At 36.8% G+C, this 25,724-nt stretch overlaps 1 protein-coding gene across 1 annotated transcript; it reads right to left on the reverse strand.

The window, feature by feature from the left end:
• Positions 1-1,819: 1,819 nt before the first annotated feature.
• On the reverse strand, positions 1,820-4,435 carry LOC124120121 (MFS-type transporter clz9-like). The gene is made up of 2 exons (XM_046482875.2): positions 4,275-4,435; positions 1,820-3,939 (listed from the first exon to the last, which is right to left on the reverse strand). Exons 1-2 carry the CDS (start codon positions 4,296-4,298, stop codon positions 2,149-2,151), a joined length of 1,815 nt encoding a protein of 604 aa, XP_046338831.2. The 5' UTR covers positions 4,299-4,435; the 3' UTR covers positions 1,820-2,148.
• Positions 4,436-25,724: the final 21,289 nt, after the last annotated feature.

The following is a 25,724-nucleotide window of genomic DNA, read 5'->3' on the forward strand; positions in this document are numbered from 1 at the left end:
ACACCATCAGGTACTGTCATTAGCTGTCACACCATCAGGTTGTGTCATTAGCTGTCAAACCATCAGGTACTGTCATTAGCTGTCACACCATCAGGTACTGTCATTAGCTGTCACACCATCAGGTAGCATCATTAGCTGTCACACCATCAGGTAATGTCATTAGCTGTCACACCATCAGGTACTGTCATTAGATGTCACACCATCAGGTACTGTCATTAGCTGTCACACCATCAGGTACTGTTATTAGCGGTCACTCCATCAGGTCGTGTCATTAGCTGCGGACAGTGTGTCCTCTTACCCTGATGGCGTGGATAGTTGTTCATAACATTAATCACTGGATTGTCTGGTCCAGACACGATATATTTACAGGCTGTCGTCCACTGTTGTGTCATTTTTACAGGAAGAAGACCGATGTTTTGAGGATGTCTGTTGAGTAGAATTTTTGTTATTTTGTGTTGCTCTCTTTACGCTTGTATGACCTATCTGATGTGATACAAGCTAACTGATCCTGAGGATCAACACAGCGCAAAGACATTTTGTTGCATATCTACCTACTGATGCAAGTATCTATACTGTCATATAGTGCACATGTGTAACTCAGAAGATAAAAAAATTGTTATTTCCATGTGGTACAAGGTAGACACATGTGGTACCTTCAGAATCAGGAATGAGAAAAAGTCACATTTCCATTAAAATATTTATATAATATAAAAGTAGAAAAAAAACATATTATGAAAACAAAACGATTCATAATAATGTTTTCACAACAATGACTTCCTGAAAGATTTGTTATTAGGAACATGATGTAATAACCTGACACAATCATAATGGTATACCGTTGACATTGATTATGATATGTGGTAAAGTCATCAATATTTTGTTCATAATTCAACTTTTTCAAAGTAATAGCTAAATTATTGTAATATTATTTCATAATGAAGTAGATCTGCACATGGAGACAAGCAGATATTGTTAAAATCGAAACCCACAATCTTTTAATTTCGTTTGTTATTTAACCATGAACCCTACTTCTCTGTGAGAGTTACCTCCCTATTCTCCTGTCATGGAAGTTCGATCACTTACGAAAAGTCGCTGAATATTCATAGTAATATTCATATCATCTAATTAAAAAAAAATCTTACCCTCTAAACTTGTTTATTTGTGGCAGACATTTCCGAATTCCAGGTGTGTCCACTGAAATGGACATTCGCGGCATGACCGCCCTCTCAGTGTGTCTCACTGTCAACAGAAGTGACCCAGGTAAGCGACGTCACACAAGTTTGATCATTTGATATTGCGTAACAGTGATGACATGTTGGTAGCGCATTCAATAGCAATTTTCCCACTAATTCTGTCATGAAGTGTTGAAAATGGAACAGCAAAGATAGTGGCAGCATTCCATCCCAAAACAGCATACAAATATTGCCTGGTTGGTTCACCATTGGTCAAAACCTGTAAAAAAATGAAGCTTTATCTTTAATATCCTCAAAATTACAGAGACAGAAGTTCTCAAAAAGCATTAAGTTTTCTATTAGCAATGACTCAAACATGTTTTATAAATTTTGATAGGCATCACGTGACATTTACAACCGGAAAATAAACAAGCAGACGATAGGTGTGCGTCGATTTACACCATGTGAATTTATTACCATTGACATTTTATTTGAGCTGATAAAGTTACATTAGTGATCTAGGGTTAAAAAGTAGTTGTTTACTGAATATGAGCTATAACGTATCCTTGCGTAACATAAGTTCGATCACATAAGCAATCCCGCGCCGTACTAGCGGGAAACAAAGCAAACATAAAGAAAACGAAAGCTCACCTTAATTACTGTTTATTAGCGTCCATATTGGCAAAGTTCCAGTGAAATCCACTGTCAGATCGATCGCTACTTCGCCCGCCATGTTTGAAGTAAACAAACATGACCTAGAAACAACGTCACATAAGTTCGGTCACCTGATTGGTTGGCTCGCTCTCCCGCATACAGTGGAATGTATGGAGTCCTATCCGTGTCACAGTACATCACACAATGCCACGTTGTCGGATTTATCGTTTTTCTTGTAATGTTTAGAGAAAATCCCACACAAATGTTAAAATTTGAAGAAAACATGAAAATTAACATATTTACACAAGATACAGTCTGGATATTATTCTTCTTTTTCGTTATGACAAGGGCACCAGAATTCTGAGTTTCTTCTGACTACACGCACTGAAGTGCAATAACGAAGGTGTACCCAATGCTGACAGGTTGGATGAGTGCATTGAGCCCAGCTAGTGTAAAGTTCTGAATAACAGTTGCCAATTGCCTGTGGCTCACGTTTGCTGCAAACACAACACACTTCATTATCTGCCTCTCTGTCGCTGTCAGAAGACCAATCCAAAAGATCGCTATCGTTGATAGATACAGGAGAATTATTTGCCGCTTTGCTTGTTGACGGTCGGGGCGATGCCTGGGTGCATTTCTTCTTCTTCGAAATTGGTTTGGAGGTTTTAGGTGGTTGAGATTTCCTCTTTGGCACATATGTCTTAGCCTGATGTGAAACTATTTTATCCAGAATTGAAGACTCTGTTATCGGCTTACCACCAACAACGGCACTGAGAACGTTTCTTTTCTTGGTAGGCACTGCCTTCTTGCTTAAAACATCTTCTTTGTCTTGAAAGAAAGTTGTAACATCTGTCAAGGAACTAGTTTGATCGCCGTCATCGTTTTCGCCATTCGACTTTGAAGCTTGTTTAAAGACTGTAGACGGGGCAAAGTTGATTTTGGTAGTAGTTGACTTGTCGAATGGATAGATTCCACATTTTCGGAAAGAAGACTGTAGATTAGAAGTAGTGAGTGAGAGATTATAGGCCTTGCATGCTAATTCACAAATCGAGTGTTTGTCAATTGATGATGAAGCATTCTCACGCATGGACTTGTGACGAAGGTTGTTGTAAACCTTAGAAAAGGGTCCAAAACAACCAACATCCATCGGCTGTAAAACATGTGAAGTATGAGCTGGAAGCACAAATAGAACAATATTATTTTCACGCGCCCAGGTAATAAGTGGAATGGAAATATGGGACTTGTGACCGTCGTACAAGACCAACAACGGAAACTCTTCAGAAGCGGCGACAGCGTGTTTCTTGAAATGAGATTGTAGATAATGCTGGAAAACTTCCGTGTTTGACCATCCAGTCTCCGTAACAGTTCCAGTCGATCCTGGTGTACAACCTGACAAAAGCTCCTCTCGCATTCTTTGTCCCTTAAAGACGAAAAACGGGGGAATAGCATTTCCTGACGCATTACCACATCCGATGACAGTTGTCGTGCTTGACCTCGGTGCTACAACAGCTGTTGGCACTTGTTGACTTGAAACTATGGAAGGTGGAACGTGATTTTCTACAAGTCCCTTTTCATCTACATTATAGATTCTCTGTGGACTGTCCTCCAACCTATATTTCTTCAAAATGCTGCCGAGTTCATCAAAGTAATGGGTAATGGTTTCCTCGGATGTTGCCTTGGCTCTTTGAAGATCTAAAGATCGGGGCTTCTTAACACGAAGATCAGGCCATCTCTTAACAAAACCGTAAAACCACTGCATAGAAAGAGGTGGATCATCTTTACTTCTTTTTCCAAGATGGATCGCAAGATCAGTGGCAATAGCGGTAACCTCTGCCCTGGAGTAACCATATCCAAAGTTAGCCATGACGTCGATGTGGTCAACTAATAACTTTTCTTCCTCAAGTGAAAGAAGAGGCTCCCTTCCAGTTGTGACACAGTCAACTGACACTTTCCCGCTAATCCGATCATGTAAAGTTGAAAACGGTACACAAAATTTCTCAGAAGCTCTCCTTATAGCCATCCCATCAATAACAGCTTCATATGCCTTGTCTAGTGCGTTTGACATATATTGACGGTACTGGCCCCTCCCTGTTGGTTCTCCATCGAAGATGGCCTAAAATATTAAATTCATTCTTTGAAATAACTTGCATACACTTTAAAACCCCTAATATAAAAAGTTCACGTCGACCAAAAAGCTTTAAATTACGTGGAAATCGAAATAAGATATGGCCCAGTGAACCTTCCATATATTTTTAATCTGGCGAGGGCGTGACCTATTGTGTCATGTGACTTCCATTGACCAGATAGTAAACAAAGCAGACGACGTTTTCTCTGACATTTACGATGGCTCATTTCTTTAATATTAAGATGTTTTGTTTGTGGAAAAAGTGAGTTAAGGAATCCTTGGTTAAAAGTACATTTTTTTATAATAATTTGGATTAAACTTACGTTGTGCATTTTCACACGAAGCATATTTAGTCCAGTCGAAGCGAAAGGCTGCCCCTCTCGATGAAAGCTCCAGGTACCGCAAAATCTCGTACAACAACGCGAGAGTAAGTGATGAAAATGGCTGATCGAACTTATGTTATGATCGAACTTATGTTACGGAAGGATACGTTTGGTAACTTGACAAAAAGAATTTTCCGGTCAAAGCCAGACGGAAGCGGTGTTGCCAGAAGATCAAAGCTGCAGGTACCGTAATTTCTCGTTACATTTCGCGAGAATTATCATTCAAAATGGCCGATCGAAGTTACATGTCGATCGAACTTATGTGACTTAACAGGTTGGTCAAGTCATCTGTACATATTGAGAATTATCTTACATATTGTAAAAACTCATATAGGTCCCATTTCTCAAGTAACCACAGACTAAAAATTTAAACTTGTAGACATACAAAAAAACCATTGGAACAACGTCTGTAGCGACCAGAACTGGGATACGACCAGAACTGGGATAAACAGTCCACAATTTCGCAAAACCCCATTTACTGCGGTAATGCTTTCGGTTAGCTCTAAAACACATGGCGATATATATCCGGAATATGATTTAGATTATATTTTGGGTGGGACCGTACTGAATATGATCTTTTGTATATTTCCATGTCCCATTCCAAATAAATAACGCACATTAAATTCTTCACTATAAATTGGAAACATCTTTAGTTATTATTATTATTTTGTTATTTTGTACTTGACAAATATTCACACGCCTTTCTGTGCGGCAATTCACATTTATGCACAAATTTCAGTGTCTGTGCGATATTTCTTTTAACAAATTATGTTATAATTAGATCAATAATTGAAATCAAGGATGTGTTTCTACATCACATTGTGGTCACAATAGTGTATAGAATGTAATGGAATCGGCCATATTACAAAAGTAAAAGCGGTAACTCGAGGGGTTTCGGAAATATTTCGGATTGTGGCAGTTAAATAAAAGAGCCCCGACACATTATGCATTCCATTTAGATTTTGTTTTGTTTGTAACTGTAAACAATTTTCCGTATTCTGTTGTTTGTGGGCCAATTTAACGTGCGGTCTCCTCCAATCCCACGATGTGAATAGAAATGCAAAACATGTATCCTCATTAATTTATTTAATGTAACTGTGCTGAAGGGAATCCTTGTAATTCACACATGAGTAGATGTGAGAAATCATATTTATATAATTTCAAAACAATTATTTCACTTGCCTCTGTATTTAGACAAGCTCTTTCCACTTCTTTTAATTAGTTCGATGGGTTAATTGTATATGGTTTGCCAGAAGATTGAGGCGAAAATTACACAAGATGAAAGTGTTTTATAATTCTTCTTTACAAAGTTACGGGGAAGTACACAGGTACATCGGACATAAAATATACATTACTCAGAATGAAACGCGGGGTGTTGTATATCAGACATGTTATATACATCATTATAAATGAAAGACGCGGGGGAGTATGTATATCGGATATAAACTATACATCACTCAGAACGATAGATAACGATAGAGGGTTTGTATCGGATGTATTATATTATACATACTTCAGAATGCTGTAGATGCAGACCAATGTAAGCTTTGAAACATGCTAAGAAGTATCTAAGCTGGATATTGACGATTGTTTCAGAATGGCTTTCTACCCACATATACAAGTTAGTGGTAACCTCAAATACCTCCTTAACTTAACCCTATCACATATACATGATGCAGGTAATGCAAGCTCAGAAGTTTGGTGTGCAAATTTATAATAAATGTATAAATATAAATGTATAACTAACAGATATAAGCGGTAAGACGGATATGACTCCTCATGCATGCATGCATGCACCGGTAAACCAGACCTAACAGAAAGGAGTATATAGTTACTCCATAGTGTTTTAGGAACCAGGCAGCTTCAATTTGAAATAAAGGAAAGATATATTGAAGCAAGTCGAAATAATATATTTATATATCTAGCCTAAAATCACGAGGATCCATGGACAGTGCATTGTCTATGTCTATGTTGGGCATTGCTTAAAATATACCCACCGCTTCGCTTGTCACGTTAGGCGACAATCGATGGTTGGTTGGTTGGTTGTTTAACGCCGCACTGAGCAATATTCCAGCTATATGACGGCGGTCTGTAAATAATCGAGTCTGGACCAGACAACACGGACAATCCAGTGATAGACATCATGAGCATCGATCCATGCATTTGGGATACGAAGACATGCATCAACCAAGTCAGTGAGCCAGACCACCCGATCCCGTTAGTTGCCTTTTACGAGAAGCATAGTCGCCTTTTAGGGCAAGCATGGATTGCTGAAAAGACCTATTCTACCCCGGGTCTTCACGGGCACCACAATCCATGGACCGGGTGGGCATGCTTTTATAGTGACTTCGTTAATTGTGTGTCATGTACCCCGATATAAATACATGTAGATAAACGATTGGTTTAAGTATGAACAACGTCCCACGCCGACATGTACGATGTCTGGCAATCAACCAAATAACGAACCTGACTACCCGAGGCTCGTTAGTCGCCTCTCATTTTACGATTCTAAGCCGGACTCCCCATCCGATCATGGGAATATTACCTGCATGGTCAGCTTTGCTGTTACTGGTTCTTGCAGTAAAATGTTGGTCCACATGGGCAGAGAGCAAAATAGTGATTGTTATTATAAGCAAACATCCAGCACGTCGGAGGACGTTGAACCTCCGATCCATGAAGTCACCTAGTAAGACAATTAAAATTAAGCATGTGTTGCTGGGGACCCCTTCTACACGAAATCAACTGCCTGAGTGGTCTAGTGGATAGACGTCTGCAGAAGGAGTGAGTAAGTGGGTGAATATGTATTTACACTGCTTTTAGCAGCATTCCTGGAGTATCATGGCACGGACACCAGAAATAGGGTTTACTCATTGAACACATGATGGGAATCGAACCCGGGCCTTCGACGTGACGAGCGAACGCTTTGACCAATAGGCTAACCAATTGCACCCCTGACAGCGGAAGGTAAAATACACGGAATAAGATAGTACCCGTGCTTTTTGGCATTACATGGATAAACGTGGATAAACACAGTACATATTCTGTTTTACAAAACTCATGTAAGAATCCATGTATTACCTTCACCCTCACTCGGTAAATACAAGAATGTCTGAATTCTGACACTCCTTGTGTAACACACTTACTGGTATAATATTCCCTATAAAAGTACCAATCATGACCTCCCTCAATATTTGCTAAGTTTGTGGTGCTAATCACTTTCAAAAGCCAAAATTAATTATAAATATTCAACAGTTAATAAATTTTAAAGGTGTTATGCCGCTTCTGCACGGCTTAATTACAGTAATACAAGGGTAAATATCTAATCGATAATTAATAAAAATCATCTACAAGTATTCCATTATTTGTACATGTGAAAGGGCTATCCCATTTCTGGTCAAGGTGATATGAGTCATGATATAGTAAAAAATCTCTTAAAATTAGAAATACTGACCCATTACATTTAGACCTTTGTTCATAGGTTTGAAATGTTATTTACTATCATCAACCGACAAGAAATCTTAAGATTCCATTAATTGTAGATTTTAAAGGCATTATCCCACTTCTGGTCAAGGTGATACGAGTCATAAAATAGTCAAAAATCTCTTACAATTAGTATTATTGACCCATTACATAAAGATTCTGCTCACAAGTGTGAAATGTTATTTACTATCATCAACCGACAAGAAATCTTAAGATTCTATTAATTGTAGATTTTAAAGGCATTATCCCACTTCTGGTCAAGGTGATATGAATCATGATATAGTAAAAAATCCCTTAAAATTAGAAATACTGACCCATTACATTTAGACCTTTGTTCATAGGTTTGAAATGTTATTTACTATCATCAACCGACAAGAAATCTTAAGATTCCATTAATTGTAGATTTTAAAGGCATTATCCCACTTCTGGTCAAGGTGATACGAGTCATAAAATAGTCAAAAATCTCTTACAATTAGTATTATTGACCCATTACATAAAGATTCTGCTCACAAGTGTGAAATGTTATTTACTATCATCAACCGAGAAGAAATCTTAAGATTCCATTAATTGTAGATTTTAAAGGCATTATCCCACTTCTGGTCAAGGTGATATGAGTCATAATATAGTCAAAAATCTCTTAAAATTAGAAATACTGACCCATTACATTTAGACCTTTGTTCATAGGTTTGAAATATTATTTACTATCATCAACCGACAAGAAATCTTAAGATTCCATTAATTGTAGATTTTAAAGGCATTATCCCACTTCTGGTCAAGGTGATATGAGTCATGATATAGTCAAAAATCTCTTAAAATTAGAAATACTGACCCATTACATAAAGATTCTGCTCACAAGTGTGAAATGTTATTTACTATCATCAACCGAGAAGAAATCTAAAGATTCCATTAATTGTAGATTTTAAAGGCATTATCCCACTTCTGGTCAAGGTGATATGAGTCATGATATAGTCAAAAATCTCTTAAAATTAGAAATATTGACCCATTACATAAAGATTCTGGTCACAAGTGTGAAATGTTATTTACTATCATCAACCGAGAAGAAATCTTAAGATTCCATTAATTGTAGATTTTAAAGGCATTATCCCACTTCTGGTCAAGGTGATATGAGTCATAATATAGTCAAAAATCTCTTAAAATTAGAAATATTTACCCATTACATTAAGATTCTGTCCACAAGTGTGAAATATTATTAACTATCATCAACCAAAAAAGAAATCTTAAGATTCCATTAATCGTAGATTTTAAAGGCATTATCCCACTTCTGTCAAGGTGATACAAGTCATAATATAGTCAAAAATCTCTTAAAATTAGAAATACTGACCCATTACATTTAGACCTTTGTTCATAGGTTTGAAATGTTATTTACTATCATCAACCGAGAAGAAATCTTAAGAAGATTCCATTAATTGTAGATTTTAAAGGCATTGTCCCATTTCTGGTCAAGGTGATATGAGTCATAATATAGTCAAAAATCTCTTAAAATTAGAAATATTGACACATTACATTAAGATTCTGTCCACAAGTGTGAAATATTATTTACTATCATCAACCGACAAGAAATCTTAAGATTCCATTAAATGTAGATTTTAAAGGCATTATCCCACTTCTGGTCAAGGTGATATGAGTCATGATATAGTCAAAAATCTCTTAAAATTAGAAATACTGACCCATTACATTTAGACCTTTGTTCATAGGTTTGAAATATTATTTACTATCATCAACCGACAAGAAATCTTTAGATTCCATTAATTGTACTTTTAAAGGCATTATCCCACTTCTGGTCAAGGTGATATGAGTCATAATATAGTAAAAAATCTCTTAAAATTAGAAATACTGACCCATTACATAAAGATTCTGCTCACAAGTGTGAAATGTTATTTACTATCATCAACCGACAAGAAATCTTAAGATTCCATTAATTGTAGATTTTTAAGGCATTATCTCACTTCTGGTCAAGGTGATACGAGTCATGATATAGTCAAAAATCTCTTAAAATTAGAAATATTTACCCATTACATTAAGATCCTGCTCACAAGTGTGAAATGTTATTTACTATCATCAACCGAGAAGAAATCTTAAGTTTCCATTAATTGTAGATTTTAAAGGCATTATCCCACTTCTGTCAAGGTGATATGAGTCATAAAATAGTCAAAAATCTCTTAAAGTTAGAAATATTGACCTATTACATTAAGATTCTGCCCACAAGTGTGAAATGTTATTTACTATCATCAACCGAGAAAAAATCTTAAGATTCCATTAATTGTAGATTTTAAAGGCATTATCCCACGTCTGTCAAGTTGATACAAGTTATAATATAGTAAAAAATCTCTTAAAATTAGAAATATTGACCCATTACATTAAGATTCTGTCTACAAGAGCAAAATATTATTTACTATCATCAACCGACAAGAAATTTTAAGATTCCATTAATTGTAGATTGTAAAGGCATTATCCCACTTCTGGTCAAGGTGATATGAGTCATAAAATAGTCAAATGTCTCTTAAAATTAGAAATATTGACCCATTGCATTCACATTCTGCTCACAAGGGTGAAATGTTATTTACTTTCTGCAGCCAACAAGAAATCTTAAGATTCCATTAATTGTAGATTTTAAAGGCATTATCCCACTTCTGGTCAAGGTGATATGAGTCATAAAATAGTCAAAAATCTCTTAAAATTAGAAATATTGACCCATTGCATTCACATTCTGCTCACAAGTGTGAAATGTTATTTACTTTCTGCAGCCAACAAGAAATCTTAAGATTCCATTAATTGTAGATTTTAAAGGCATTATCCCACTTCTGGTCAAGGTGATACGAGTCATAATATAGTCAAAAATCTCTTAAAATTAGAAATACTGACCCATTACATTTAGACCTTTGTTCATAGGTTTGAAATATTATTTACTATCATCAACCGACAAGAAATCTTAAGATTCCATTAATTGTAGATTTTAAAGGCATTATCCCACTTCTGGTCAAGGTGATATGAGTCATGATATAGTCAAAAATCTCTTAAAATTAGAAATACTGACCCATTACATAAAGATTCTGCTCACAAGTATGAAATGTTATTTACTATCATCAACCGAGAAGAAATCTTAAGATTCCATTAATTGTAGATTTTAATGGCATTATTCCATTTATGGTCGAGGCAATATGAGTCTTAATATAGTCAAAAATCTTGTAATTAACAGTATTAACCCATTGCATTCACATTCTACTCACAAGTGCGAAATGTTATTTATTATCATCAGCCGAGAAGAAATCTTAAGATTCCATTAACTGTAGATTTTTAAGGTGTTATTCCATTTATGGTTGAGCGAGTAAGTGACTATGGTTTTATGCTGCTTTTAGCAATATTCCAGCAATATCACTGGGGGACACCAGAAATGGGCTTCACTCATTGTACCCATATTGGGAATCAACCCAGGTCTTCGGCGTCACGAGCCAATGTTTTAACCACTAGGCTACCCGACCGCCCCCACTTATGGTTGAGGTGATATGAGTGATAAATAGAGGTTATCACGGGAGTGTGTTTTGGGATGGTAAATATCCTGTATTAGGAATAAACATTGTATTTAGTGAGCCTTGGCTTGTTAAATACATAGTAATTGATATTTCTCCAGATTCCCGATGGTTAATTCTGACTTGATCCCCGAATGACAAGGGCGATGCCATGTTTGTTTATTAACAGTGAAAGTAGTCCCAACTTGACCTTTGACAATTGCATCTCTATCCGCATATGACCCCAACGGATATCGTTTTTATCCATTGGCTTTATTCTGCTGAGAAACCTACCCATTATGTGATAATACAGTATAAAATCTCATAAAATTAGAAATATTGACCCATTACATTCAGATTCTGTCCACAAGTTTGAAATGTTTTTTACTTTCATCAGCTGAAAGAAAATCTTAAGATTCCATTAACTGTAGATTTTACAGGTGTTCTCCCTTTTTCTGGTCAAGGCCATATAAGTAATAATATATACTGAACAACAAAAGTTCCTGTGACATTAAATAAGATTTAATGCAAAGTTATGTTTTTTACCAAATCTGAAACAATTTCCGTTTGCAACAGATAAAAGACTCCTGTAAATGTTCAAATGGTTTAATTTGTCATACTAAATGTTTCTGAATCAGCTCCAAGTCATATGGTCTATGGCGAATGTGGTAGATACCCGTTATATATTTGTTCACCAGAGGTTTACCTGCATACTATAACAGAGATAAAAATTAGAGACACATTTATTAAACTCAGGCTAGGGTTAAATGATTTGATGTGCAACAGGGGTCGCTTCTCCTCTATTCCTAAGGATATTCGTTTTTGTCCATTCTGCGAAAACCATATTGAAAACGAATTACACTTTTTGTTTATATGTCCAATTTACGACAACCTAAGATTGAAATATATGCCTGATATCACTAAGAACCACTATTCCATGAACAAAATATTATCTTTTAATGGTATCCCTGGTAACAAATTAACTAAGATATTACAATACATCCATCAAAGTCTACGAGTGCGTAGTAAATTACTTAGTAAATCCGATATGTCCAGAAATAATTAGTTGTTTTGAAACTTTCGCATCTAGATCAGGAGTATCTACATTTCATTTTTGTCTGTTTGTTTCTACTAGAAATGCATATACATTTAAATTGTCAAATTGTCATGACATGATGAGTATATTACTGATAGATCCTTTTGTATTGAACGTCGTGCTATGGCTGAAAGCCTTTGCGACGTAAAACTTCATATTTCCATTCCATTCCTTTTGTATTTTATACTACTACTGCTGCCACTGTGGTTATTACCACTGTTATTACAATACCTCTATTACATGTCAAGCATCATATTAGTTATCCAATAATTATATAATGCGCTGTACAGCTGTAAATGATATTGTTTATCTGTATGTGTATATGGGCCAATGGTCTTTCATACAATAAAGATTGATTGATTGACTTCAGAAAATGTGTGATTTCATAAAAAACATGAACATGCCAAAATGTCAATTTCCAAATCAATAGTGTGTGTGTCCACCTCTGGCTGCAATGCAAGCAACACGTCTTTGTCTCATGGAATAGACCAGGCGTCGCACAAAGTCCTGTGGGATATCTGTCCATATCTGCTGGAGCATGTTTGAAGTTCCTGTGGAACACGTGGTTGTGTCTGTGGAACACGTGGTTGACGTCGAAGGCGCCGATCCATCTCATCCCATATGTGCTCGATTGGTGAGAGATCTGGGGAGTGAGCCGGCCAGGGGATGACAATTACGTTGGTTGGTTGAAGAGAATCCTGAACAAGTTGAACAATATGAGACCGGGCATTGTCATGTTGAAAGGTAATGCCTGGGCCATGATGACGACAAAACGGTAGAACAACTGGGCCAGTGATCTCGTCGCGGTAGCGCTGTCCATTGAGATTTCCCTCTACCACTATCAAACAGGTCCTCTGTCTTGCTGTAATCCCACCCCATACCATAATGCTGCCGCCCCCGAACCAATCTTCTTCCATAACACAACGATTGAAGTAACATTCACCTTGACGTAGGTACACACGAATCCGTCCATCGCTTTGGCTGAGGTGAAAACGAGACTCGTCAGTGAATAGAACTTGTCCCCACTGCATGGCCGTCCAGCGTAGACGCTGTCTACACCAGTGTAGACATGCTTGACGGTGGTTTCATGTCAAAATGGGACGTCTGGTGGGTCTTCTGGCGACAATCCCTGCACATCTGAGGTGGTGAGGTACGGTTTGTGAAGATATTCGTCAAAGGCCAGGGATGCTTCTTGCAGTCACTGTTGCTGGCTGGAATCGATTTCGTAGGTGTATTGTTCAAATCAAGTTGTCTTGTCGATTGATGGTTACGCATGGCCTGCCACTCTGAGGATTGTGTCTGACTGCATTCGTCTGTTGCCAATGTTGCCATAAACACCAAATTGCTCACAGGCGCTCATTTTCGGACAAGCATGGCATTTCGTAATGTGGAATAATTGCGTAATTTTGTTGTTTTTCTGAGTAGTTGTTGTCAGCATGATGCTAAACAATGCACATGGAATCCAGTTAACGCACATGTTTTTATACCCATTCTTGGGTAGTGAAATGCATGGGGCTTGCATAAAAGTCAACTTTTGCATCGAATGCATGCTTTTCTGTAGCAGTTGCGTTTTTGTGACTAGATTCCATACATGTACTACAATATTGAAAACCAAACTTTACTTGTTTGAAAAATACACTAAAATATTGGTGTCACAGGAACTTTTGTTGTTGAGTATAGTACCTGGCAAATGAAACGAGAACAAAGAAGTACTGCTTATTACCATAGTTAATGTAGAGATCTACCTGAATGTTGAGGTAAAATGTACATATTGATAATCTATGTCAGGCAGAATAGTTTCTTTTTGTCTTTGCTTCAGGAGTTCAGACATGGTGTACAAAGTATTAGTAAGAATTAGTCTTCAGGCTAATCATATGTCCTGTGATGAAAATATGAGGGCTATATTGAATTTTACTTATTGCGTACATGACGACACTTTCAAAGACATGTTAGGAGGGCTTACTTTGATCAGAAACATTATTCTTCAAGGTCAAATTGTTGGTTCTCAAACTCGCTCCAAGAGAGCATTGCTACCTTTTATTGGTGAATTCTCACACAATTTATTTGGTGCCGTCCTGACAGCGACGTGAACATAATACGACAACATATCAATATCTTATCAAACAGAATGAGAGCTGAAGAAGCAGCTTTTAATGTGTCACAGGATTACATGGGTTCGTACATATCTAAGGCTAATGACAGAATGGATGGTTTGAAGGAAGGTATAATTCAAATAATTCCAGTAAAGTAAAATTATTTTTTTCTGCTACAACATTAACAATATGAGCTTATGACCTTGCTTAAATTTACACTGAGGTTCTCACACCCTTCATAGAGATAGTTCCTCCTTGGAATTCAAGTATCAACAATCTCCTGAGCAGTAAGAGATCTGAACAGACAACTAGTCAGTAGTAATTAGGGAATCATCTTGTGACATGTTTATGGCTAGTGTGTCAGGTCAGTGCTAGCAGTAGCTTGCCTGTATTCAGTTGTTTGAGCCCTCAAAAGACCAATGAACCCTTCAGTATAAACTATCAATTTCCACTTTCCCCAGTTTGGCTTTAGCAAGTCTAGAAATAGACAAATACACATATCCAGGGAAGGTGGTAATACATCAATCTATACAGATGTTCACAGGTCATAATCAACCTATGACATTTTATACACAATATCATCATACAATCTACACTTAATGGAATGTTAAGATTTCTTCTTGGCTGATGATAGTAAATCACATTTCAAACTTGTGAGCAGAACCTGAGTGTTATGGGTCAATATTTCTAATTTTAAGAGATTTTTTGCTATTTTATTACTCATATCCCCTCGACCAGAAATGGGATAACACCTATAAAATCTACAGTTAACGGAATCTGAAGATTTTCTTTTGGCTGCGGATAGTAAATCACATTTCTAGCTTGTGAGCAGATTCTGATTGCTATGGGTTAATATTTCTAAGTTTAAGAGATTTCTTACAATATCATTACTCATCTCCCCTCAGCCAGAAATGGGATAAAGTATATAAACTCGACAATTAATGGAATCTTAAGATTTCTTCTTGGCTGATGATAGTAAATAACATTTCTAGCCCGTGAGCAAAGCCTGAATACTTTGAGTCAAGATTTCTAATTTCTTGTCGGTTGATGATAGTAAATAACATTTCAAACCTATGAACAAAGGTCTAAATGTAATGGGTCAGTATTTCTAATTTTAAGAGATTTTTTACTATATTATGACTCATATCACCTACATATCTACAATTAATGGAATCTTAAGATTTCTTGTTGGCTGCAGAAAGTAAATAACATTTCACACTTGTGAGCAGAATGTGAATGCAATGGGTCAATATTTCTAATTTTAAGAGATTTTTGACTATATTATGACTCATATCACCTTGACCAGAAGTGGGATAATGCCTTTAAAATCTACAATTAATGGAATCTTAAGATTTCTTCTCGGTTGATGATAGTAAATAATATTTCACACTTGTGATCAGAATCTTAATGTAAAGGGTCAATAATACTAATTTTGAGAGATGTTTGACTATATTATGACTCATATCACCTTGACCAGAAGTGGGATAATGCCTTTAAAATCTACAATTAATGGAATCTTAAGATTTCTTCTTGGCTGATGATAGTAAATAATATTTCACACTTGTGGACTGAATCTTAATGTAATAGGACAATATTTCTAATTTTAAGAGATTTTTGACTATATTAATACTCATATCACCTTGACCAGAAATGGGATAACACCTTTAAAATCTACACTTAATGGAATCTTAAGATTTCTTCTTGGCTGATGATAGTAAATCACATTTCAAACCTGTGAGCAAAGCCTGAAGGCTATGAGTCAAGATTTCTAATTTTAAGAGATTATTTTACTAAAATTTATATTATCATTCATATAACCTTGACCGGAAATGGGATAAAACCTACAAACTTGACAAATAATAGAATCTTAAGATTTTCTTTTGGCTGATGATAGTAAATCATATTTCAAACTTGTGAGCAGAATTTGAGTGCTTTGGGTCAATATTTCTAATTTTAAGAGATTTTTGACTATATCCTTACTTACCTTGCCTTGTCCAGAAATGGGATAACACCTTTAAACTCTACAATTAAGGTAATCTTAAGATTTTCTTTAGGCTACTGATGGTAAATCACATTTCTAACTTGTGAGCAGAATCTGAATGCTATTGACCAATATTTTTAATTTTAACAGATTTTTTGCTATTTTATTACTCATATCCCCTAGACCAGAAATGGGATAACACCTTTAAAATCTACAGTTAACGGAATCTGAAGATTTCTTCAGGACTACTGATAGTAAATAACATTTGAAACTTGTGAGCAGAATCTGAATGCAATGGGTCAATATTTCTAATTCTAAGAGATTTTCTACCATATTATTACTCATATAACCTTGACCAGAAATGGAATAACGCCTTTAAAATCTACAATTAATGGAATCTTAAGATTTTCTCTTGGCTGCTGATAGCAAAGCACATTTCTAGTTTGTGAGCAGAATCTGAATGCAATGGGTCAATATTTCTAATTTTTAAGTGAGTTGGGTTTAACACCACTTTTAACATTATTCCAGTTATATCACGGTGTGTCAGCTTAATGTGGGAGGAAAGCCCGAAGTGATGGTGCTGACAAACCTAGAAGCATTATTGGGGTGAACCGGGATTCGAACCAACCATCATAGGTTGCTGGCGGATCCAAGGGACGCAACTCTGCACAGACACGGCCACCTGTGCCCCCTCTAATTTTAAGAGATTTTTAACTATATCATCACTCATCTGCCCTTGACCAGAAATGGGATAACACCTTTAAAATCTACAATTAATGAAATCTTAAGATTTCTTCTAGGCTGATGACAGTAAATAACATTTCAAACCTGTGAGCAAAGCCTGAACACTTTGAGTCAAGATTTCTAATTTTAAGAGATTTTTTTACTATATTATTATTCATATAACCTTGACCAGAAATGGGATAACACCTTTAAAATCTACAGTTACGGAATCTGAAGATTTCTTCAGGACTACTGATAGTAAATAACATTTGAAACTTGTGAGCAGAATCTGAATGCAATGGGTCAATATTTCTAATTCTAAGAGATTTTCTACCATATTATTACTCATATAACCTTGACCAGAAATGGAATAACGCCTTTAAAATCTACAATTAATGGAATCTTAAGATTTTCTCTTGGCTGCTGATAGCAAAGCACATTTCTAGTTTGTGAGCAGAATCTGAATGCAATGGGTCAATATTTCTAATTTTAAGAGATTTTTTTGCAATTAATGGAATATTAAGATTTCTTCTTGGCTGATGATAGTAAATAACATTTCAAACCTGTGAGCAAAGCCTGAACACTTTGAGTCAAGATTTCTAATTTTAAGAGATTTTTTTACTATATTATTATTCATATAACCTTGACCAGAAATGGGATAACACCTTTAAAATCTACAATTAATGGAATATTAAGATTTCTTCTTGGCTGATGACAGTAAATAACATTTCAAACCTGGGAGGAGAATCTGAATGCTATGGGTCAATATTGCTAATGTTAAGAGATTGTTGACTATATTATTACTCACATCCCCTCAACCAGAAGTGGCATAAATGTTATGTTTTCAAGAATGAAAGGAATCTTGAGAGTTTTGTTTTCTGAACATTGTCATTCACATTTACAACCTTTGAGAAACATGTACTTTGACAATAAGCTTTGAATATGAAACTACATAGTTTTAAAAAAAGCTTCGTCCCCTTCACAGCTGTAATAGGCTAACTGATCATCATGGAGGGACTGACTGCACAATGTATGACATTGTGCTAGGTCTGTACCTGCCTTGATAGAAACCACAGAAAAAAGGTAAAAAGTAAAGGTATAATGACTTACCTACACATTCTCGTCTTTCAAAGAAATATTATCTTAGAAACTTCAGCCACTTGGCCTTCAACAGCAAGGACCAGACGACCATTTTGATCAAGTTGTAAAGGGAGGATAACTCTTACTGTTGCTTTGTCTTGCAAATTTTAATGTCAATGATGACAGAGCATGAGATAACAAGTTCAGTTCTCTATTAGTAATGGGTTTATTAAATATATGTTATCTGTCTTCTGTCTTAAGTTGGTAATTTTGAAACCTTTCTAAATATTTCAATCATATTAAATAATATCATTTAGATTCCATATGGTCTCCCCAGAAATATGAGGACATTTTGCTGGCAAAACGGTTATGAAAGCTTCAACGTATTTATGTCAATAAGCTACCAGGAATGGTTCAATGAGTTTCCCAGTTATTTTAACACTGACAAGGAAGGAGATTTTGTCATACCGGGTATTACATATGTATTTTTTCCTTTAAAACAATGAGAAAAAGAATAGGGTGGTGGGTGAATCAAAGGAACATTAAAGAAATCTTTTTTTAACAAGAGAAATCTTTTTCAACAATTTCTACTCTAATATTTCTATATGTAATTAGTTTCTTTTATTTTTTAAGTTAGACTTCTAAGATGAAGCACAAACTTTCTCACATCCTGCATCTGCTATGCCTGGAAGCAGTTACATGTACCTCCACCATTAATATAAGAAAATAGTTGCTTTTATCATCATGTACACGATAATCAAATGGAGTGATTTTGAATAATTGTTACCACTAAAATCTAACATGATAATGATAGTAATATTTACAAAAAATGACTTTGGGACTTGAGAATACAAACAAAAATACACACATCAGTTGCCAGAGGGCTGTGAGGTGATGGGGCTTAGAAATCCCTTGAACAGTACAAATTTAACTGTACCCCTTTCAACTCTGACATGTTGAGTATTCATTGTTTGATGTTAAATGACACACTTAGTTATATTCAAAATAATTAATATTATTATATTGATGTACATACCCTCCCACATCATGGCCTATTGTACAATGTCATGAGTATTTATTCCTAGACATTTACCTGCTGTTTTACTGTGTATGAGAAGAAATATGTCCAACTCTCATAACTCTTGCAAAATTGCATAACACAAACATCCTAGGAACTTGAATTATTACGCTTGTATCCCCACCAATGAGTGGCATAACAACTTTAAAATACATAAATTAGAGAATAATTTTATTTTCATTTGGCTTTTGCTATTTTGTAGGAAACACTGTGTTCAGAAGTGGCCAAGATAGCTATTTAACAGAAAATTTACTCTGTTATTAAACATGTCACCACCTCACAAAGGTTATGATATGATAGACAATTAAATAATACATTTGGGAGTGATATCATGGTTAGAAATTAAACATGGCAATGGGCAGTAATTACAGATAATAAGCAACACGACCATATTTATAGGAATTGCATTTTGTCATGAGCGATATTGTATTCCGCTTTAGTTCCGCATTACCACTTTTATACGCTGCTATATTTAGCTGCAAATGTCGGACATCGAGTCAGTAGCATTGCCATTGGCGCACTTTGCAGAACGGAGTAAAAATACAAAACACAAGAAGTGCAGATGATTTTGCTCTTATTAAATGTTTGTCAATTAAACACATAGTTGCATGCCACAGATATAATTCTCTACGGTGTTTATCCCAGTTCTGGTCGTATCCCAGTTCTGGTCGCTACAAACGTCTCTGTGAAACGGGTGCAGGCTAAAACGTCACCGATTTCTCTGGCGAAAACGGCACCGCATTTGGCGAAAACGGCTACTATGTGACAGGCGAAAACGGCACCTCTTTTTACCAGGAGGATATTCTCTTGGCCTCACAAAAAATGTCCTGGACAGTAGTGGGCTAATTTCTACTGTAAACTTGTTTAAACATTTCACTATTATTAGTGTTTGTAAGAGACGATGTGAGTTTAATTTCATTTATTTTACTTCAAGGCATGTTATGTTTTCACAATAAGTTGAGTTGCTTATAGGCTAAGTTGGAAAATAGTTGGAGTAGAGGCTAAATTCTAATGTAAACTAGTTGTAACATTTCACAATTATTGGTGTTTGCAAGCGACCTTGTTAGTTTAATATCATTTATTTTATCAAGGTTAAAAAAACCATAAGGTGCCGTTTTCGCCAGGCAATAGAAGCCGTTTTCGCCTGAGGCGAGGTGACGTTTTCGCCAATCGGTGCCCTTTTCGCCAGGTGACGTTTTGCTGAGGTGACGTTTGAGCTATAACCCTGTGAAACATGTGATGTCTTAGAAAATGGGCAACATTATGCACTGTCTTGTATAAAATACAACCAAGAAAGAGAATCACAAATAATCTTCAATCATGATTAAGAATTTGGTCCACTCTGTTGAAAGGAACATTTCTTAATAATTTTTATTAACAGAAATAATTTATCATATTTACAATTAACAGATTCCTTGTATGTACAAAATAACCATAGTTACAATGTACCTCCTTTTTATGTTGGCTGTACCTGTGTGTCTTGTACTTACTATTTGGAGCACCTTTTGAATACAGGACCCCCACAATTTCTAGTGAGGATGATCTCTGACGTAGGTCGAGTGTCTCAAATACAAGCACACAGTTTTTGTGAGAATCCGTCTGACACGAACACACGACCTTTGGATTCTTAGCCCAACAGCTAACCGATTGAGCTATGTCCACACTGTGAAATAAGTGCAAATTTACCTAGACATGCCTATGCCGTTACGGAACTGAACGAAAAGGGTCAAATAGATGACAGACACTTACAAAGGTTACGAGTAGGCATGGTGTCTCGTGACTTAAGTCTACGGACAGTAACGAGTGATCCTGTTGCCATTTGGCACACTCGTCCCATTCCATAATCTACAGTGGTGAGGCGTTAGGAGTGAGCTGATATGGCGAGAACTGAAAACAGCTCTTGGCATCAGACGTTGAACTCGCAGGTATGCATGAATGACATGGAATTTAATCATTCGTCGGGTGATTTTTGTGACAGAAAAGTGTGGTAGGGAACACTGTAAGGATAATGTAGATAATTGATTGTAAGGAATAAGGGAGGCATAGGCATGGCTAGTGACAACACAAGGATGAGTTCGCTTTTGAATCAGTAGCCTGCAACCTCAGGGTATCTCAGTGACTTGTCATGTACGCTTAACGGAACAAAATGCACTCACTAACCTTTATGATTATTCGAGTTCTCTATATCAGATGTCATTATTTTATCTAGCTATGCATATTTTACCGATAAAAGTTAATTATTTACATTAGTATCGCCGTTAAAAGCCGGCCTCGCGCTCAGTTTGACAAGGGAGAGAACTCCCATCGTATCGCGGTACAAGGAAAAGTTGTGTATGGAGGTCCGAATTGGACAAAAACAGGCCATAATTCTACCAACCACAAAGAATGATCATGCCAGACTCCAGTGATTCGTCCACACAAGTGCAAAGACAGCACAAGTACAATTCTGAATGTGTTATCAGTAATAGGTATTCAATGCATATTTACCGAAAAGTAAGAAAAATATATTAAAATAAAAATCAACAACAAATCACAAATAATATTTAAGGTTTTTTGTTTAAAAAATCGGCTGACAATAAATTGTGAAAAACATGGAAAAATATTAGAAGTTAACAATAAATATGTAAAAAGCACTCCTAGTGTGCCAAAAGTATAGCCCAGGGTGCTCTTTAAATTAGAAACAGGGGGCTCTTGTTGAATTTTGGTGAAAAAAAACCAGAGTTGAAAGATTGTAAATTTCGTGGTTTACGCTGACAGCCTGAATGACACAAAAGAAAACCTATTGTTCCAGAATTGAATTGCCCGTAATTATGGGTGCATATCAAACACGAGTGAGTATTATACACAAATAAATAAGTCTTGTGTACATTGATCAATCGGAAGTGGTGCCAATTGGGATTGTTCACCAGCCAATATATTAGCAAATACCACTGTGGGCGCTTATTAGAGCGGGGCACTTATTACGTCGAATACAATATTTATTATTTGGCTACTAGTGAAGAACGTATTTCTATGTAAGACATGGCCCTTATGATTCTGGGCCTAGAGCAGGAAACAATGTGTGGACTACGTTACCTTATTAGTCGCCATGAATATGCAGATGATCTAGTTCAGGTCGATAGAGGAAGTTTACTTGGGACACTGCAGGTTATATCGTTGTCTATTGATAGATGGGGTAAGGCAATATTAAAAAAAGTTGCCAGAAGTAAGTATCAGCGCGTTAATAACTCCTTACTTACAGCAGATGGAACGGAAATTGAAATTGTTTACGAAGCGAGCACTTCCTGGTAACTGATTTGCATTAATAGGCAGCCGCTAATCTCGTGAATATGGCGCAAAGATTATAGACATTAGAAGGATGGTTGTATTCCACATGGTTTGGGAACATGCAGTGAGAAGGTCAAGGTCAGGAAGTAGAAAAATCTCACTCAAAAGCTTGTGGTTACATTTTCACATAAAGATATTAATTCATATATAATTAGACTCTCTCTATAATCACCTTCTTTATGATGGGAGGTGAAGTGAGGTGAAATTGGGTTTAACGTCGCATCCAAGATTATTGCACTTATATAGCGACGTGCATGCATGTGTGTGTGTGTCTGTGTGTGTGTGTGTGTGTGTGTGGCTGCTTGTACTAGTCCAGACTGATGCCGATTTATAGAGCTAGCCCACTGAGATACCATGCCGCAGTTTAACATGAATACCCCCTGTAAATATAAATCCTGTGGAGTTCAATCTTTGAATAAAAGCACAAATTAAAGTGGTCACATAATTCTGCATAGTAAGCGTACCTTTCGTAAAAACAATATCCAAATCGTATCCCAGTTTGCCAGTTGCGTACATCGATGCTTATGATGTCAATCACTGGATTGTCTGATAATGTTATTTGAGGCCTTATCAGTGGGAACAACTACAAACTTTTCATGAAGCGCAGTCAGGCTTTGGATGAAAGCTGGCTAGGTCAGAATGGGTTTATTCCAATTCTGTTTCCTCTTTTTAAGTTTGTACATTCGACCAATCAGTCAATCAAGTTTATTCTCCATATGCATATTATATACTGAACAACAAAAGTTCCTGTGACATTGAATAAGATTAAATGCAAAGTTAAATTTTCTACCAAATCTGAAACAATTTCGGTTTGCAACAGATAAAAGACTCCTGTAGGTGATCAAATGGTTTAATTTGCCATACTGATTCATAAAATGCGTGATTTCATAAAAAAAAACATGAACATGCCAAAATGTCAATTTACAAATCAATAGCGTGTGTGTCAACCTCTGGTTGCGATGCAAGCAACACATCTTCGTCTCATGGAATGGAGGGGCGGTTGGGTAGCCTAGTGGTTGAAGCGTTCGCTCGTCACGCCGAAGACCCGGGTTCGATTCCCGACATGGGTACAATGTGTGAAGCCCATTTCTGGTGTCCCCCGCCGTGATATTGCTGGATTATTGCTAAAAGCGGCGTAAAACCATACTCACTCACTCACTCATGGAATGGACCAGGCGTTGCAAAAAGTCCTGTGGGATATCTGTCCATATCTGCTGGAGCATGTTTCAAAGTTCCTGGAGTGTATGTGGATATATGTGATATAATACTAAACGTGGGTGTACAGTGGTGACGTTACTATGTGGGCAAATGTGAGGTGAGGTGAGGTGAAATGGGGTATAACGTCGCGTCCAAGATTTTTGCACTTATATAGCGACGTGCATGTATGTGTGTGTGTTTGTGTGGCTGCTTGTACTAGTCCGGACTGATGCCGATTTATAGTGCTAGCTCACTGAGATACCATGCCGCAGTTTAACATGAATACCCCACTCGGACACAGTATACTGACTCCGAGCCGACCAGTCCTTACTTTAGCCCCTTAATGCCGAGCGCCAGACAGGGTAACAACAAGTACCATCTTTTAACGTCTTTTGGTATGACGCGGCCGGGGATTGAACTCCGGACCTTCCGCTCTCAGGGCGGAGACTCTACCACTAGACCACAGAGGCGCTCCTTGCCACTCAGAGTGTTCATCAAAGGTTATTTGTCCCGTTACTGGTAGTAACACGTTAATCAATGCCTAATCACTTCATCTTTGTATCGTGATTGAAACAATTTCTGTACCAGTGTCATTGCTGTTTGAATCATTACTGTTGCATGTGAATTAATCTGATTTAGTCCCACCTCGGATTTCAGTTTGATCTGAACCAGAAAACTCCCTCCAACACATTCCAGATATTGTACAGTATTCAGTGATGTTTATATTTCTAGACAATATTATACAATATACATTTTCAGTGAAGTTTTATCTGTAGGGTTGCCAATTCTTGTGTTTTTCTTGATTTCCACCGTTAGAATGGCAATGAGTGATATATCGAATAACCTTCTCAAAACTTTGAATTAGGGATTTCCTGTCCCTTGTAAATCAATGCTGTGTGATAATATATAGTATATGCTGTTATCTGCGGCTTGAAACCTTTTCCACAAATTTAAAAAAAGATTAAAATGGGGCGGGTTCGATTCCCGACATGGGTACAATGTGTGAAGCCCATTTCTGGTGTCCCCCGCCATGATATTGCTGGAATATTGCTATAAGCGGCGTAAAACCATACTCACACACACATAAAAATTAAAATAGTTTGAATTTGAATTGTTACCTTGTTTCGTTTTGTCGCTGTGTGTACATCTGACTGCACTTAACATTATGACAGGACACACCGTCAACAACGTCTGAACGTGGCCGTGACGTCTCATAGACATTGACTTTGACAAAGGGCAGCTACTCTAGCGGACAGACCGATGGATTCCCGCGAAAGGCAAGTAAAAACAATTGTTGTTTTGCGTATATGTTGCTTCGCCACTGTATGAGATACAGATGTTATGAAGTGAGAGCGTGAGTGAGTATGGTTTTACACCACTTTTAGCAGTATTCCAGCAACACCACAGTAAAGGACACCACAAATGGGCTTGACATATTGTACCCTTGTGAGGATTCGAACCTGGCCTTTTGCATGGCGAGTGAACACTTTAATCACTAGGCTATCCCACCTACCAAGCGTTCATGATAAATGAAGTTTGAAGGCTATAACACAAGTGATATGTATGCCTCTCCTTATGACATACTGATGTCCTAACATTTGAAAACTAAAATATTATAAGTTATCAACCGAGCTTGAGCTCGAGGGGTATATCGTGTGATGTACCCTGTGTGTGTGCCTATGTACCCCGATCTCGAGGGGTATAAATGGTGTGATGTACCCTGTGTGTGAGCCTATGTACCCCAATCTCGAGGGGTATATCGTGTGATGTACCCTGTGTGTGAGCCTATGTACCCCAATCTCGAGGGG

Source organism: Haliotis rufescens, unplaced genomic scaffold, assembly GCF_023055435.1.
Source record: "Haliotis rufescens isolate VD_foot unplaced genomic scaffold, xgHalRufe1.0.p SCAF_34, whole genome shotgun sequence".
Taxonomy (NCBI): domain Eukaryota; kingdom Metazoa; phylum Mollusca; class Gastropoda; order Lepetellida; family Haliotidae; genus Haliotis; species Haliotis rufescens.

Excerpts from the sequence above, each read along its gene's own strand:
- LOC124120121 (XM_046482875.2), bottom strand. The coding sequence starts at position 4,298 with ATGCTTCGTGTGAAAATGCACAAC. Across the intron at positions 3,940-4,274 it reads TTCGTGTGAAAATGCACAAC|GCCATCTTCGATGGAGAACC; the intron begins GTAAGTTTAATC and ends TTAATATTTTAG.